The sequence below is a fragment of the Antennarius striatus genome, chromosome 11 (genome assembly GCF_040054535.1).
Source record: "Antennarius striatus isolate MH-2024 chromosome 11, ASM4005453v1, whole genome shotgun sequence".
NCBI lineage: Eukaryota > Metazoa > Chordata > Actinopteri > Lophiiformes > Antennariidae > Antennarius > Antennarius striatus.
This window is the reverse complement of record NC_090786.1, coordinates 18,926,530-18,943,826: the sequence shown is the minus strand read 5'-3', so window position 1 is coordinate 18,943,826 and position 17,297 is coordinate 18,926,530. Positions and strand designations below refer to the sequence as shown.

The 17,297-nt window shown below is 41.9% G+C and overlaps 1 protein-coding gene across 1 annotated transcript; it reads left to right on the top strand.

Annotated features, from left to right (window-relative positions):
• Positions 1 to 1,825: 1,825 nt before the first annotated feature.
• dact2 (dishevelled-binding antagonist of beta-catenin 2) lies at positions 1,826 to 6,001 on the top strand. The gene is made up of 4 exons (XM_068327895.1): positions 1,826 to 2,098; positions 3,241 to 3,373; positions 3,511 to 3,801; positions 3,968 to 6,001. Exons 1-4 carry the CDS (start codon positions 1,826 to 1,828, stop codon positions 5,815 to 5,817), a joined length of 2,547 nt encoding a protein of 848 aa, XP_068183996.1. The 3' UTR covers positions 5,818 to 6,001.
• The last annotated feature ends 11,296 nt before the right edge of the window (positions 6,002 to 17,297 follow it).

The following is a 17,297-nucleotide window of genomic DNA, read 5'->3' as shown; positions in this document are numbered from 1 at the left end:
GCAGAAGAAATTCATTTTAATCCTCCCTTTGAGGATGCTCATCCCCACTCCAACTATACATGCTTACATATGTGTGTACAGGCCTCGGTGCGCGGCTTGTGCTCGGTAAGCCTTGATGGTGCTCAGGGGGTGAGCTGACACCTCCCACTGCCAGCTCACACTACAAACGTTTTGACCCACCTGGGTCACAAACAGGGGACTTCTGGTCCCCAGTCCAAGACCTATTGGACTGAGCTGTTTATGTGTGTTATGTTCTAGCTTGGCTGCACACCAATTATCCCCTCAGGGATTGATAAAATCATCCTGTATTATTCTTGATCCTTCAAACTGTTTACTATACAAAATAATAACAATCTTGAACATTGACGGTTCAACCATTTATTAAGTTTATCTACTCCAAAATGGAATACGTTCTTCTTAACCACAGCTCAACGCCCCCCACAAAGTTTCATGAAAATTCATCATGTTTTTGTGTAACTGCTAACAATTAAAAAACAGAAGAATTCAAAGTCACTTAGCTTCAGTGCAGAGTTTATAATATTATATAGAACAACCATGACTCTGGAACCACAATGCTTCCCTCAGAGTGAGGATAATTCACACTCATGACACCTGGAACATGTTCAGTGAGTTTATTGCACTTATCAATGTGTTACAGAGCTTATGTTCTCCACTTAGAACTGACTGGTTTTTTTAATTATAGTATACAGGTACAGTATTACATTCACTATACAGTACTTTACCCCTTATAGGCCTATGATCTTTGTATGAAAAACCGGCCAAAAAAGGTCAGGGTTGGTGTTGGTGTGTCATCAAGTTATTCTTAGAATTTTTCTTGAATATTCTCAACTGACTGCTTTCAACCAGTCAAAGTATAAATGAAAAACTACAAAAGTGTTTTTATGCTCTATGTTAAGGTAAAAAAGAGCAGAATTCAAAATTGATAGAACATTGGATTTTCCGACGGTACATGTTTAATACTAAATAAATCCAGAAGGTTCTGTGTCGTTCCTAGTTTGATTTTCAAGAAAATCAATATTTCACTAAATTTGGAAGAGGTTTGTAAAGTTGACTCAGCGTGTTCTTGGTATTTATTTATGTTCCAGCAGATGGCGCCCTTTGCCTTCACAGTGGTGTCTCTGGTTGACTACCGCGTACTCAGGAGACTGTTGACACACTGAGGAGACATGTTCAGGATTTGATGCTGCAGGGGAGAAGCTGACTAGTGACATATTTCTCTCTCATGTGTCAGCTTGTTAAATGTATGATTTATGTATAATAGATCATCATGCTTAGTAGCTGTGTTATTTTAATGGGGAAGGTGTAGTGAAAAACTGGGGAGGCAGAATAATCATTTTGTCCGTGAGAAGTAGATTGTGTTTTGACTGTAATTTTCGTGTCTTCATTGCGAAACATGCAAAACTATAAGCACCTATTTTGAGGGGGGAGGGTCCTTTACCAGTTTTACATGTGTTTTTTGTATGTGGTGGGGTGGGTCTCATGATGGGCGCCCCTAGTAATAATTTAAATGAATTTAAACACATGCCTGAGCAGCAAACAGTGAGGTCTTGAATGAGGGAAATCGGTACCAGATGTTCTTTGGGACCCAGCGGCTCACAATAAGGAGGAGGTCCGTTTGGTCTGTAGGAGGAGCGGCGCGTCTCCACTGCGCTCTAGGTTAATTCTAACAGGTACTGTAGTTTAAAAACCAATCAGGTCAACAGAAGAAGCAGTAAGGCCCTCAGAAACGCAGTAGTTGCCTAACAAGGAGGACGTTTCTCTGACGCAGTTTCTGTCTGGACATGCCGGAACGCTGGTCTTAGGCATGCTGAGTAGAAAGGTGTCTTACGAGGGAATGATGAGAGCTGCCGTCGGAGTAGACCGCATCAGGGTCGGGGAGCGGCTGCAGGCTGCCCTGGCCGGGCTGCAGGAGCTGCATCTGCTTAGAGATAGGCAGAAGAACATGGTGAGCTGGGCTCTCAGGATGGGCAGAGAGGAGCCGGTAACTTCTGTGCACGCAGGACCTCAAGCTCCCAAGATGATCGGGGCCGAGGAGCAGCGGCTGGAGGCGACCCTGACGGCCCTGAAGCAACAGTTGGTAGGAAGTTATTTCAATCCGCAGCCGGTGTTTAGCCAGTTGTTTGGTGTGGCCATTTGTTCATGTACTTCTTATTTATCAAAGTAACTTATAAACAAAGTTCACTTTGTTTTTTACCTAGTTTATTTGAACCTCTTATCCACTTGATGCTCATCTGCATTCAGCTTTTATTGCGCTTTCTGTCGGCAATTATTACCAGATACTCTTTGGTGCTCTCAGTTGGGGGTAGGAAGTAGGATCGGTGTCATAAATCAACCTTCACTACAGAAACAAGAAGACTTTTGAGTTGTGCACGTGTGTACCCCTGGTGCATGTGAAGACTGCAGGGGGCACATCTCAATTACTAACTACTAATGGCAGGAAATTTTTAAATGTACCGGTAGGTATATTCTAAAGGTAGAGGTTGTACTGCAAAGTGACAGTCTCTGGAGGCTGCTGAGTGTTGGAGACATCTGGCTGAGTTTTCCATGATTATCTTTTTGTGGTACTCTGACAACCAAAGAGCAGGGATTGTAATGCTACACTTGTTTTGTATTAGAGCTGGAAACTCCCTCAACCATACACTGAAAAGAGGAGTGTTTTAAGTGCATGCAAAAATTAGCGCCGTCTATTTTTAATCCGGCCCTCAGATTTAAATTAAACACCCCAAAAAACAACACTGTTTTTAAGACAAACTTAACTGACCTTAATTGACGTGTATATAAAACGTAAATATTGCATATTGCAGGAAGTGGCAAAGTACCAATCGTATCTGTAACTGTCCATCCTTATCCCAAAACAAACAGTATTTCACCCCAACCCCCATTCTGTCCTCCTCTAGTAATTTACACCATTGCCAGACCATTGATGCAGGGGGAAAATGAGTTAACCATCATGACTACTTCCATACTATCCCACGTCCTGTTAATCATCGACTAAAGCTGAGCTGCTTTTGTTGTCCTGACGGCTGTGCATTACAGCATATGTTATCTGAACCACACACCACAGAAATAGGTATAGCTCTAGCATTACTAACCTTCATACACTAACCTTCTGTGTGGTTGCGGAGCTCAGTTGTATTAGTCATTCCTAAAATTCATTCGTTTTGATAATCACATATTTTTAGGTGTAGAGTTAATTCTGGTGTGTTGTCTGTTTTACAGTCCCGTCTTCGTAAGCAGGACATGGGCCTGAAGACTCACTTGCAGCAGTTGGATGAACAGATCAGCGAGCTTAAGCTTGACGTGAACAAGACATCCACCGAGCAGCTGGAAAGCGACAGCCGCCCAAGTTCAGGTATTTATGCATACACTCTACAAAAAGGTATACAGTTATTTACTTGACAAGAATTAATTACACATCTACCCAAGCTGCTGTCACATGTAAAAGTCTGAGAAAAATAGTCACATGTAAATTTTTCCTTCTCCCTTCAGGTTTCTATGAGCTCAGCGATGGTGGTTCTTGCTCACTGTCAAACTCTTGCACCTCTGTATACAGCGAGTGTCTGTCATCTTCTCAGACAAGCCTTCTTCTCCCTCACATGAGCCTTGCTAATTCTCACATTAGCCCTCCATCACAAGCAGATTTATACCGCCGGCGTTCTGCGGATGAAAGTACCACCCAACCCAACCCTCCACGGGCACCAGGCCTCCATCTTGGCAGCAGCAGGATCCGTGCAAGCACTGCTAGCTTCGACCAGGCTCGACCAAGACCAGTGTCAACAGGTAACAACATCCCTTTGTTTCTTATTTAAGATCTCCACATGATAATGGGAACAATGCTGTAGTTACACATTCATTAAAGATGTATGTTTCTGTATAATCACATGTAGATAATCAGTATACAAGTGCTTTGAAATGTTAATAATGGTAATTTTGTCTCTTCTATCAGGAGATCTTGATAAGACGATGGCTCAAGGCCTGGGCTATTACAAAACTGCAGAAGCAAGGAAACCCTCAATGACAACAAACCTGAAAACATCAACAGTGGACCCCAAGTTCCAGAGCAAACTAGTGTCCCGCAGTGGGAATGAAGTGTACCACTACCCCAGCCCTCTGCATGCTGTGGCTCTCCAAAGCCCAATCTTTTCCCATGTGGGAGAGGCAGCTGCTCTCAGACTCTTAGAGGGCCAGGGAGCCCCAGTGAACAGTTGTGATACCCTCCAGATTGTACCAATGGGTTATGAGACCCTAACCCAGTCTTACATTGACAAGCTTATCTTACACAACTTCAGTAAAACCCAGAGCAACGCTGATTCTCAGAATATGCACACGCATAGTGACTTTTATAGCAAAGCCACTGAAGTTGAAACTGTCTCTCATGAAGTGTCCCAGAAAGACCTATCTGTAGTGCAACCTCTTCCATACCATACCATGAACGCCAACTCACTAGATAGTGACCAGAAGAGACACTCCATGACGTACTGCAGCCAAGATCAGGCTGATAGCGCAAACTACAAAGTGAGAGCCCCTGAGGTTTCACAGCGATACTCCCATCCTGTGCCCATCAGGGGGTACAGCTCTGATGAGGTCACTACCTCATCCCTGACGAAGTCCGATATAGCTCAAGGAGAATATGCCAGTATAGGAAAAAGCAATTCCAGGAATAGATTCAAGGAAAATCCTGAGCCAAGACGACCAGAGAGGAACAGCCAAAGGCAAAAGTCAGTGATGGCCCACATTTCCAGCACAGGGGAGAGTCAAGGCTTTGTGGTTCACACTAGTCCAGAGTTTGTTCGTGCCAAATTTGTCCCTGCTGGATCTGAGAGGGTCAAGGTGAGACAAGCCAACCGCAAAACCAAAGCTGTGAAATTCAAAAAGAAAGCCAGTGAGCCACGCGGGATGAGGCAGCAACATGGATATTCCTGTGGTGAAACGTTGAGTAGTGGAGCTAAGGGAGAGCAGAGAAGGTTGGGCAAAGGAAAGGTAAGACAGATATGTACTAACAGTCAGCCAGAGGACCAGAGACAGGGCTCAGGTTCAGACTCCAGTCGCTCCAGTCCAGGACTCATTTACTCTCATGCGGTTCATCCCAAGCTGCACCCCATCCCTTCCATTATGAAGCCCAGCAAAAGCCGGAGACATCATAGCCTTGAGTATGAGCACAATATAGAGCCAATCAAGAGAGGGCAGGGGGCTACTAAATGGATGTCCAGTGTGGCGATGTACCAGGCTGCATGTGCTCAGCATCAAAGGTCCAGAAATCCCCACATTCAGACCCCAAGGAGCATGCACATTGTCCGGAGTGTGAGTTCCAAGTCAGGCCAGTGGGTAGGACCTTCTCGCTCCTTCCAGTCCTCCATGTCTTCAAAGGCTTTTCTCCATAGCCTCAATGCCCGATACCCTGCAGCACCCTTTCATGTGTCAAGCAATTACCCACCAAGATGTGACTCTGAGTATTCAGCTGAATGTGCTTCACTGTTTCACTCCACCATTGCTGAAAGCAGCGAGGGGGAAATGAGTGATAACACCACCAATTGCTTTGGGGACAGTGAGTCCAGTCAGAGCTTCCAGTCCATCTCAGACTCTGACAGCAGCCTGTCCCTAGATGAGGACAGCCAGGGAGAGGAGAGAGACCTGGTGTGGGCCGAGGCTGCTCTGGGACCCACTGCCACTGGGCAGCCTCTCCATCAGATCCCACGCCCCGAGCCATTAGCCTGCCGCATCAAAGCTTCACGAGCCTTGAAGAAAAAGATTCGTCGGTTTCAGCCTGCCTCCCTGAAGGTCATGACCCTGGTGTAGCAAAGTACCCTCTGGCCAAATGAGAAGTTCCGGGACAATACGGAGCATTGTGGGAAATGCTTTCAGAGCTGTTTGGAATGATGTCACCTGGTCCTTCACAAAAAAGAAACAGCAATTACTGCATTGACTGTATTTGTGTACTGATTGTTAAAAAGATTTAAACTTGCAGCGATTGAACTTGAAATTATACTGAATGGTACATTGTATAAAATATATTATACACAATTATTATTTTTACATTTACTTTGTAGGTAATTATGTTGCCATTAAAGTTTCTTAAAGCATGTGGCTAAATCACAATTTTGTGGTCATTTCCTGAAGAAATGACCACAGAAATGAAACCTTTAAAAACCCTTAAAATCTTTTTTCATGTCATTTTGAAAATGATTATAAATTTTCTGTTATTTTCTTAATATTTACTCATTAAAACTATGTGGTTTTGTCATCATAAACTAGTTTAATATATTTTGTGATAGCTTGAACTACATTTTTGTGTATCTTTTACGTTTCTTACACACTAACCTAACGCCATCTGGTTCTATTCAATCCTCTTGAATAAACAATTGTGACAACATCTATTATGCAGAGTTTTCTCTTCTTGTAGTGAGCATTGACATCAAATAATGTTAAACTATCTTAATTGTATGAAAATACAGACAGTGCTGCTGTGCAGACAGCTCCTTATCTAACTTCTTCATGATGCCCAGCTGTTGGTTTATTAATACAGACCACCGTGTCACAGTTAATTAGAGGGTGAAACTTATAAGCAAATGTCATATAAATGTAATCAACAGTCTTGCAGTGGAGAAAACCTACAGTTGCACTCCTGGAATTTCACCAACAGACATTAAGATGATAGCTGTACAAGCTCAGGTTTCTGAGGAGAGACATTTTAGAGATTTAAATCAGTTGGTGTTTGTATGGCAAGGGGCACACTGGAATTAGAAGGAATGACGGATGATGAGGGCCTCATTTCTGTAGCACGAGGTGATTAGACAGGCCAGCTGCAGAGAGAAACCCTACAATCCCACTTCCAAAATCTTTGATATCTTTCCATTAAATTCTCTATTAAAAGGAAAAACAACTGGAGGATGTCAATAGTCCCGTGGTTGGCCTTACTTTTGTAAAACCATCCACACATAAGAATATTTTCGACATCATTCAGTGACTGTGACCTCAAACTTCCCAGCTAAGGAGCATACAGGGCTGACAAACACATTTTTAAAATTTTCTTTTGAAGCTGTTTCCTGCACATTTAGCCTCTGTGCAGTCTCTTTCTATGAAAGTAATGTTTTTCATTATTTTTCTTAATTTAACTAAAATATTTTGAAGATTAATACTTACTAAAGCATGTCTTTCTCCAGTGTAAATCTGTAAATCCAGTGTGAATTTTTAAATTTCTAAATGTATTATTTATCCTACTTGTTGAGTGTTTATTCTATATCTCTGTCACTTACACCTTTTGCTGCCGTAATAATGGAAATTTCCCCACTGTGGGACTAATAAACGAATATCTTATCTTAATTCAGCAACTGTTTTCTTTTATTTTTATCAAACAAAGAGCAGGTATAAATGTGTGAAAACAGAAATGCACATCAAAGAGTAATTTACATTTACTAACTTGCTACAATTAAATCAAATTATGGGGACTTATATATCCAGCTGCCCTCTGACCTTCACAGGAGTGAGAGCAAGGGGTTGGTTGGATTAGTGCTTCTGTTTTCCACAAAGCTCAATGAAGCATGGCAGGTGCTGGACTTGTGTTTGATCTTGAGTATGGAAAAGCTATGGCGGCTTGACCTTGTATGCTTGCTGACCGTTCCAGCTGTAGAGTTGGATCATCATCACCTCACAATAGAGAGGTCATGGGCCTTTGTGTACCCTTTCTGTCTCTGTGCTTGTCTTTTTTAGTGTTCAACATGTCTGTCATTTATTGGCTTTTGACTCTTTGTTTGAGGCTCTTGTAAGGAGGTAAGTCCACCTGACTGCTTCAAGCCCTCTTCCTGTTTAAGTATGGTCTTTCATAGGAGAGGTCTCTGACTCAACTTCACCTACTTCTGAAGTGCATGAGATGGTATAAAGTGGTAAAACATAAAAACAGGAAGAAAACCAACAAAAAAACAACAACAAAAAAGTAATGGGAGTCTCAGACCAACACATTTTATCTTGTGGTCTTCATCAATAGCAAACTCATCATTAACAATACTTAAATAGAAAGAAAGTGTCTGCAAGTGTTTCTTTCTTTTTTAAACTTGTGTCAAATATTTCTGAACGAATGAACTTGAATGCTTTAAATGTTCCTGAATTACTGCTTTAACCTCTATATAACGTAATTGGATGCTGAAAAGAAGTAATTTGTCAATGGATTATAAACTAAAGTGGTCAAACTGGAAGCTGGTTTTTGGATTATTCATTACATAGAAGTATTTTGATATTATATATACTGGCAAATGGTCATATGTAAATAAAATCTTACAGTCAGCTGATTGCTGATTCTAGAGCTGCAAATTTATATATCCCCACCTATATATTTGAATAAGCTCACTTGAAAAGTCTCACACTGTCATCAACGCCACCCACTACCTGTCAATCAAGCGCCCAACCAATCACGGCGCATCTGCCAGAAGTAACCACGTGAACAATATGGTGTAAGGCATCTGCTATGTTAGGAGAAGAAATACATGGACTTCCCAGTTAACATAATTTCATAGTGTCATAACTGTTCCAACAATTTTCATGTTTTTGAGTCCAAACAGCAGGAACGACACAAAAAACAGCAACGAATTCTGAGTGAAACTAGCTGGCTAGCACGAACAGTCTGTCCAGTTATAGTTTCCGTTTGGAAAGGGAGTAGTTGTAGTTTCCAAAATGCTCCTTGGGCATCTGACCAAAACAGTCTTTAATTAACTACATACAGTTCTGTTCATGTAGTCAGCTAACAGAACTATCACTTCTCCAACATTTCTTTTCCACTTGCTCTTTTGACAGGTGCCTTTTCCTTTAATGTTAGCTTTTTTCCCAATCTCACAATTAGTTAGCTTTCTTTCTCCAGTTAGCCATGATTTGCCAACACAAAGTCGTTACGTCACCTCGTTGATTTTTGACTACGTTGGGTGCGCTTGGTTTATAATACCAATACATTTGTGTGTGTGTATGTGTGTGTGTGTGTGTGTGTGTGTGTGTGTGTGTGTGTGTGTGTGTGTGTGTGTGTGTGTGTGTGTGTGTGTGTGTGTGTGTGTGTGTGTACACGCACACACTTTTCATTGACATACAGTATACACACATATGGGTATGACAGCATGTCTTAACCAGCAAAATACTGATTACTGACTTCACACTTGCCGAGCTTTCTTCACACGCATTTTCTAACTCAGACTACAGCAGTACATGTCAACGTCCAGTGAGATATAAATAGGTGAAGGTGTCATGCCAGACTTTGACTGGCCAGGTAAATGCTGAGGTAATGCAGGGAACGCATAGCTCTGAGCAGCTTGGGACGGTGATCCTATCACAGATCAGGTCAGCATGCATCTCTTTTGTCCTGTTAACATGCATTGATTTCATTTTCCATATATAACATAATTCAAAACAGGATCATCTAACCGGTAAAATTCAGCAGTTTTAATAACTCTGAATCACAGGGGTTGTCTGTAAAATAAGAAAATCATGGGAAACATTCAAAAGAGATCAAGGGTGTGCCACTGACAGGCATTCATTAAACCTGGTTAGACGTAGTTCACATTAGGTCACCATTGGAGGAGGGGTCCTTCACTTACGTGTGCATGAGGTAATCTCAAAACCCAACACATCAGCCCTTCCCTGTCTGCCGCCACAAACAAACCTATCAAGCTGTCTGTGTTGTCTCTCTTCACTGGTGTTGCAGCAGGTTGTGCTTAATGTAGGTCTTTTGTGGGGGTTTTTTATTTGAGTAACATTATTTGACATGTCTTACAGTTTCGTTGTGTGCATCTTTATGTTGTCATACTTATATTTCATTGGATGTTCATGATTGTTATAGCCTGCGTGAACTAGGATGTGGGATTTAATATGTTGACAAGCTGAAGTTCAGAAACTCATTACCTCTTCAAGGAGAGGAGTTTTCTGCTTGTACCCACAATACACTTCTAGAAACTGGAGGAGGCTATACTCTTTGAGGGTACTATGGATTATCTTATATGTTTGATATGTTAAATATTTGCTCTAAACTGTATCTGCCCATGAAAACAAGTTTAAAACATTGGCACATTTACAGTAGTTGTTTAGCTGTAGTGGGCAGAATAAAGAACGCTTAATGTAAACTGTAAAATAATTCAGATTAAGCATCTGCACGTTATTTATCTAAGGAAACAAGATATGTTATTTTCCCCTTAATTGTAGAAAATTATTAGAAGTTGGGGGTTTTTTTTAGTTTCTAAGTAGGATTGTGCTGATAAGAGATGTTTTCAGCCAAAACTGAGAAGAGCAATACTAAATTGTTAAAGTCAGTATTGCTTAATCAAGCATTTTATCCTTTTCATTTTTTTCATTTTAGCAGGAAAGCTGTATCAGTTTACCCAGGATCACATTTTCATACTTGAAGAATTTTTTTATTTTTTTGATGCAGTGTATTAATTGTTACTCTTTTTAAAGCATAGGAACAATTGTAATTTTATCATATGTCCAATATCATTAGTATTACCTGACACCAATTTCTTTTGTTTAGCCAGTCTTTGTTATGTCAAATAGTATTTCAAATGTCTTCATCTTGTCCGGGATTACCTCAAGTAGTCAAATACAATGTGACATTTGCAGTAGTGCAATGAGTCTATGCTAAGGTTTACATTTACTTTAAAATGAAGATCCAGTAATGTATTCTACAGACTGCAGTTACTCTGACATTAGGTAATGACTATGCTCACAGGTTATCATTTGAACCCACTAGCTAATCTGGGCCACTGTGTGTAGAATTTGCATGACAACTGAAGGGTGTATCCTGTCTCCCATCTAATTTAGGATGGGCTGTTTGTAAATCTAATTGGCTCATTGATTTCATCATCTTATGGCAGAAAAGACAATGAAAAATCTAGCAAACAGCGAGATTTTTACTTTATCTGACTTTATCTGACTAGTGTGAAGACTGAGAACAGTCTACACTGCAGAGTGTATTGGGTTTACACAGAGAAGGAATGCAAGAGATTAGTGTGGTCAAGTATTTCAGATTCACCAGTTTCCTTTGCCAGCCACAGCATGGGGGGCTGGGCTCTGCGGTGTGAGGTGGCTTTTGTCTCTTTGCTTACTGTACAAATGAATGGAGCTGGACCGGAATGACCAATCTCATGAATGTCAATTGTCTGAGGCCTGAGTTAAGGAACAGGATCCTCTAGTTCACATGTGTCAAACTCAAGGCCCGGGGGTCAAATGTGGCCCGCCATATCATTTTACGTGGCCTACAAGAGCATAAAAGGTCACAGTGTCTAAAAATAAATACTAGTAGGTCAAAAGTGTGCCTTCACCAAAGCTTCATTACCCACAAAGCAGTAATTAAGCCCATTTTAACATTGACAAAAACGTTTTGAAAAAAGTTAATGTCCTAACTTCTGTTTGCTATTTTTCTTTATTCTCTTGGACAGTTTGATCCTTGCTTGATTGAGTTATGTGGGGTTTTTTCATTGCCTGACAAATTAAAAGGATTTGTGTTATAACAGAGCAACAAGCAAACATATTTTTCTGTGTTACTGTAATGTTTGTAACTTGAATAAGTATAAAATTCAGATATTTATCATTAAGGAGTAGTTACATTTATTATACATTACTTGCATTTAGTTACATTTATATGTTACATCTGGCCCTTTGAGGACAGCCATTATGCTGGTGTGGCCCTCGGTGAAAATTAGTTTGACACCCCTGCTCTAGTTGTTCCAAGGAGGACAATAAAGATCATAGAGTTGAGAAGATGGAGCGTGAGGGATATCGACAGGAAGAGCTGCGCTCTCGGAAACAAGAGTTAAAGACTGAGAGTGACACCATGAGCAAGGAGATATAGAAAGTTTTTTTTTTTTAATTAGTAAAATGAAAAAGGAGATGCTACACATTATACCCCTGTAAGGCTCAACTGCCACCTGCTCCTCTTTAAGCACATCCTGTCATTTAATACCTAATCCCTTCATTCACTGCGCTGTGTTTACTAACCATTGTCTTTGCTCCCTTCAAGCTGTGGTCAAGAGGTGGTTCAAAAGTTCGTGGTGTTTGGAGAGCACGCTCTCGCACTGACAGAGGGCATTGTGAGTGTGTTGCCCTGCCAAGCAATTGTCTGTGATAGAGAGAAATCCCTGTGCAAGCAACTGAAGGAGTCTCAGCTCCAGATATTGATGTCAACATCAGAAAAAATCTGTATAAAGGAAGTGTGATGGAGTGTTTCGGTTTTGATATCTGGCTTAAATTACAACGGCTTATTTTAAGTCATATCTGTAACACTATAATATGAATCTTTTTATAATTTGACAATTTATACTTCTACATCATTTGACAGCAGCACTGTGAGAGGAAACTAAATGCTAACATGCTGCCAATGACAAGACTAATCCTAGGAGGTGAATCTGAGTGTGCATACCAGCCCCACTGAAGTTTAACTGAAGACCACGGGGATAAAGCTAAATTCCTCTGGAGGACAAACTGTAGCTAAAATCTGTTGTTTGTCCATCAATTTACACATGTGTATTTTAGCAATACTGTAGTATGATACAAGGAAAGGCAACAACAGAAACATCTAATGTGAAGACACAAACAAGAGACAACCAATATACAGTACATAAAATATACAAGTATTTAACAGTTGGTACTAAAAACATTTTACTGTCCTAACTAGCAATTACTTTCCTACCTAGCAATTACCATGGAGCACAAATGTCGCTAATGGGAGTGTGACTGGTTCAGCAGGTCATTCTCCAAAATTTTTTTTTTCTTTTTTATTTGATACTGAATGAAAAGTTACAATTTTACCAAAGTTATTGCAGGTAATCCTGAAAATAATGAATTGTTTCACAATTTATCAATGTGATAGTTGAGATATTTCACTCAAAACCAACTTGACCTATGACTCATCCTCTAGAGTCTGTTTAAAACTTAATCACAAGATTAGGTTTCAAGATTTACTTTTAGACCAACTGACCAACAGACAAATATTTCTTTCCTCAATAAATGGTAATATAGTTAAAAATTACTGTTGTGCTTCTGGGGGCAGCAGTGCCTCAGTGGTAGAGCGGACGCCTTATGACCAGACATCGGTGGTTCAATTTTCACTCCTGCCAGCCATCTTAGGAGTGGGAGCTGACTATGGGAGGTATCAGCTCACCTACCGGTCACTGCCAAGGTGCCCTTGAGCAAGGCGCCATCCAACCTATAAGCTGCTCATTTGGGGCACACCTCGAAATCGTGACCCGTCACTCTGCCTCCCATGTACTGCTGTTACCAATTGCATGCCTACAGGCCCCTAGTGTGTTGTATTTGTTTCAGGGGCTTGTACACAACATTGTGTGATGTGATTACACACACACACACACACACACACACACACACACACACACACACACACACACACACACACACACACACACACACACACACACACACACACACACACACACACACACACACAGACATGCAAGCACACACAGCATTTGCAATTGTTTTCTGTCTGTAATGACCTGAACAGGTACAAAGTCTCTTATCACTGGTAGTCTGGAGGTATCATATACAGTCAAAGGAATCTCTCTCCGTGTACTTTTTTTCTGTTCCCAGAATGGGAATTGTTAGCCAGCACTCGACATAGCTATCTATGATTTTAAAATCGTCTGGTAACACACCTGCCCTGTACAATTCTAATAATCAAATCAGAACAAAGAATAATGAATGGGATAGGAAAAATAAGAACAATGCTGTGTATCCAATTTGTGCTTATGTAAAAAAAAATCACTTCACCTTTTAGCTACCAGCACCAATAAGAGCTAATCATCAGTAGCAGTGGGAAGGGCATTTGTGAGTGAGTCTGAGATGAATACGTCCTGTTTCCCCTTTATCAGTCCTGATTTCTCAGTGAGGATGTCCTGGCAGTTTTATGAGCAGGATGTCCTGTGTCAGCTCGGGGGCTGCCTCCATTGTCGAGCCTCAGACTCTAAACACAACACGGATCCGCCCTGCCCTGCTTACCCTTAGAGAGCTGTAAAGATCTTGCTTCATCTTGTTTTCTACCGCTGGGATTGTGAACTGGCTCAGCAACAAAACCACCAATCCTCCTAATGAACAGAAACAAGCCTCAACTCTTCTGAAGTGGTGTGTGTGTGTGTGTGTGCGCGTGTGTGTGTGTGTGTGTGTGTGTGTGTGTGTGTGTGTGTGTGTGTGTGTGTGTGTGGGTGTGTGTGTGTGTGGGTGTGTGCATGCGTGCGTGTGTGTGTGTGTGTGTGTGTGTGTGTGTGTGTGTGTGTGTGTGTGTGTGTGTGTGTGTGTGTGTGTGTGTGTGTGTGTAAGACAGAGAGCGAGAGAGAGAGAGATCTGAGGGACGACATCAGAAGGACAGTGAGAGTGACAGCTGGTCCTCCTCTTGGTCGGGCCCCCTGATAAGATCAGAGTGATAGGTGGTCATGGGAGCCCACAGGAACCTCCCTCCTGTCCCAACCCCCTCCTTGCAGCTCCCGAATGGCCAAGTCCCTCGCCAACTATCATGTCAATTCCCTTTTGACTCATCAGTTATCTTTGCCTTCTAAAAGGTGACCATTAGTGTGGACAGCATGTATTTGTCTTTACAACAGGTATTCTCTTCTGCAGAGCTGCCTGCATGAGCCGTTTATCATTTTTACAAGTGTCTGCTCTGCTTCCACAAAACATTGTAAAACTATTGACCGCTTGAAAGTTGTGTCTTACTCCAGTTCTGTGTCTGGTGGACTAACTAACCCTGCTCCGACACCAGTAAAAATGTCCTATATTTTAAGGAGCATTTTCACTCTTTTGTGTCTTTTCATTGCACGTGTGGCAGTTAGTTGGAGTCATCTGGAATGATTTAAAAAGTCAAGAGCAAAAAAGATGAAGCAATATCACACTTTTACTGTCCTTTATTCCATGATTTTTCCATTTGAAATGCTTTTGAAATGACTTCATTTGGGAAAAACAATCAGTGTTGAAATAATGATTAGAAATTTAACTGCAGATATGCAGTATTTATTTATGTCTGTCTGTCTGTCTGTCTGTCTGTCTGTCTGTCTGTCTGTCTGTCTGTCTGTCCGTCCGTCCGTCCGTCCGTCCGTCCGTCCGTCCGTCCGTCCGTCCGTCCATCCATCCATCCATCCATCCATCCATCCATCCATCCATCCATCCATCCATCCATCCATCCATGCATTCATCCATCCATCCATCCACTCATCCATCCATCCATCTATCCATCCATCCGCCCATCTACCTACCTACCTACCTATTTATTTATTAGAATGCAGTGACTCCTGTCCAATTAAATTTTCTTTGGGTGTGGGGGGACTGCTTGTTATGAGACAACTCAGCTTTTCCTTGGGGTCAGTGGTTTCCTGTTTGGCTTGTTTGTCTGTCTCCCAGGTATAGTTAGTGGTTTGCTTTCTTTCTGCCATCTGAGACAGGTCCCAGCTCGTAGCTTCAGTGGAAAGAATCCAACAAACTGTCACGGACAATAAGGTTTTTTCCACGTACCCTGACTCAGAATTATATTCAAGTATTATTCCCCTCTAGAATCGTCTTTTTGCAATGGTCTTCTATTTTATTGTAGCTTTTATTTGGTATAAAATAATGCTAAGAGAAAATAGAAATACATTACAGCAGATAAAGAGTCAGCTCCACTCAGACACTAAAGGACACCATGGAAGAGTCTTGTTCCTGGACTGACTTGAACAGACCCTATCTCAGTGAAGGGGTCGGGGGTCATACAAGGAAAAGACATGCTGTATTAAGTCTCCTATGAAATGCATGACAGCTGCGAACAGCTGCTCTGTGGCACAAACGAGTTTGCATGGCGTGTGACGTATTTACAGGTAAATACATTAAAATAAATATTGACATATAAATGTGATTTCCAGGGATAGACACCAAAACAAACTAGCTTGTGAATCCTGTTAATTTCATGCAGAATGAGGGAAACATTGGAAACAATCATGTATAGTAATCGGGTGGCACGGTGGCACAGTGGTTAGCGCTGTCACCGCACAACACGGTAGGTCCGGGTTCGAGTCCTGCTCTGTGTGGAGTTTGCATGCTCTCCCCGTGTTTGTGTGGATTCTCTCTGGGTTCTCCGTCTTCCTCCCACCTCCAAAAGCATGTGCTTCAGGTTGATTGGCTGGTCCCAAATTGCCCGTAGGAGTGAGTGTATGTGTGCGTGTTTGTATGTCTTTGTATGTGGCTCCGCGGTGCACTGGCGTCGTGCCCAGAGTACCCCGCCTCACGCCCTATGCCAGCTGGGATAGGCTCCAGCTCCCCGTGACCCACTATGGCGGATACAGCGGCGGTACATGAAAATGAATGTATAGTAGTTGTCTTTGGTGCCCTAACACTGACCACTGAGTCTTTGTCACATAGTACAAATGCATCAGATGGACGAGGGCTACAATTAACCTCTGTTACTACAAGATTTTGAAAAACTGAAATGGAAAGCTGACAGGTAACGAAGAGACATCACTGTGAGCAGTGGTGAGATGTGTTTTACAAATTATAAAGCCATCAGTGGAAGCAGTAAAGTATTTTCTTCATTTGTTGTCTTCATTAATTGACAGACGAGGTTAGACAGGAATCTCCATGGACTATGATGTTTGCAGATGACATTGTGATCTGTAGTGAGAGCAGGGAACAGGTGGAGGAGAAGCTAGAGAAGTGGAGGTTTGTCCTGGAAAGGAGAGGAATGAAGGTTAGCCGCAGTAAGACAGAGTACATGTGTGTGAATGAGAGGGACCCAAGTGGAATAGTGAGGTTACAGGGAGAAGAGATCAAGAAGGTGGAGGATTTTAAGTACTTAGGCTCAACAGTCCAGAGCAATGGAGAGTGTGGAAAAGAGGTGAAGAAGCGTGTCCAGGCAGGATGGAACGGGTGGAGGAAAGTGTCAGGTGTGATGTGTGATAGAAGAGTTTCAGCTAAAATGAAGGGAAAGGTGTACAAAACTGTGGTGAGACCAGCGATGTTGTTTGGTCTAGAGACAGTGTCACTGAAGAAAAGACAGGAGACAGAGCTGGAGGTAGCAGAGATGAAGATGCTGAGGTTCTCTCTGGGAGTGACCAGGAAGGATAGGATCAGGAATGAGTACATCAGAGGGACAGCACATGTTAGAGGTTTTGGAGATAAAGTCAGAGAGGCCAGACTGAGATGGTTTGGACATGTCCAGAGGAGAGATAGTGGATATATTGGTAGAAGGATGCTGAGTTTTGAACTGCCAGGCAGGAGGCCTAGAGGAAGACCAAAGAGGAGGTTTATGGATGTAATGAGGGAAGACATGAAGGTAG

Coding starts and splice junctions, on each gene's coding strand:
- dact2 (XM_068327895.1), top strand. CDS start 1,826: ATGCTGAGTAGAAAGGTGTCTTACGAGGGAATGATGAGAGCTGCCGTC. Junction 2,099..3,240: donor CGGCCCTGAAGCAACAGTTG/GTAGGAAGTTAT, acceptor TCTGTTTTACAG/TCCCGTCTTCGTAAGCAGGA. Junction 3,374..3,510: donor CGACAGCCGCCCAAGTTCAG/GTATTTATGCAT, acceptor TTCTCCCTTCAG/GTTTCTATGAGCTCAGCGAT.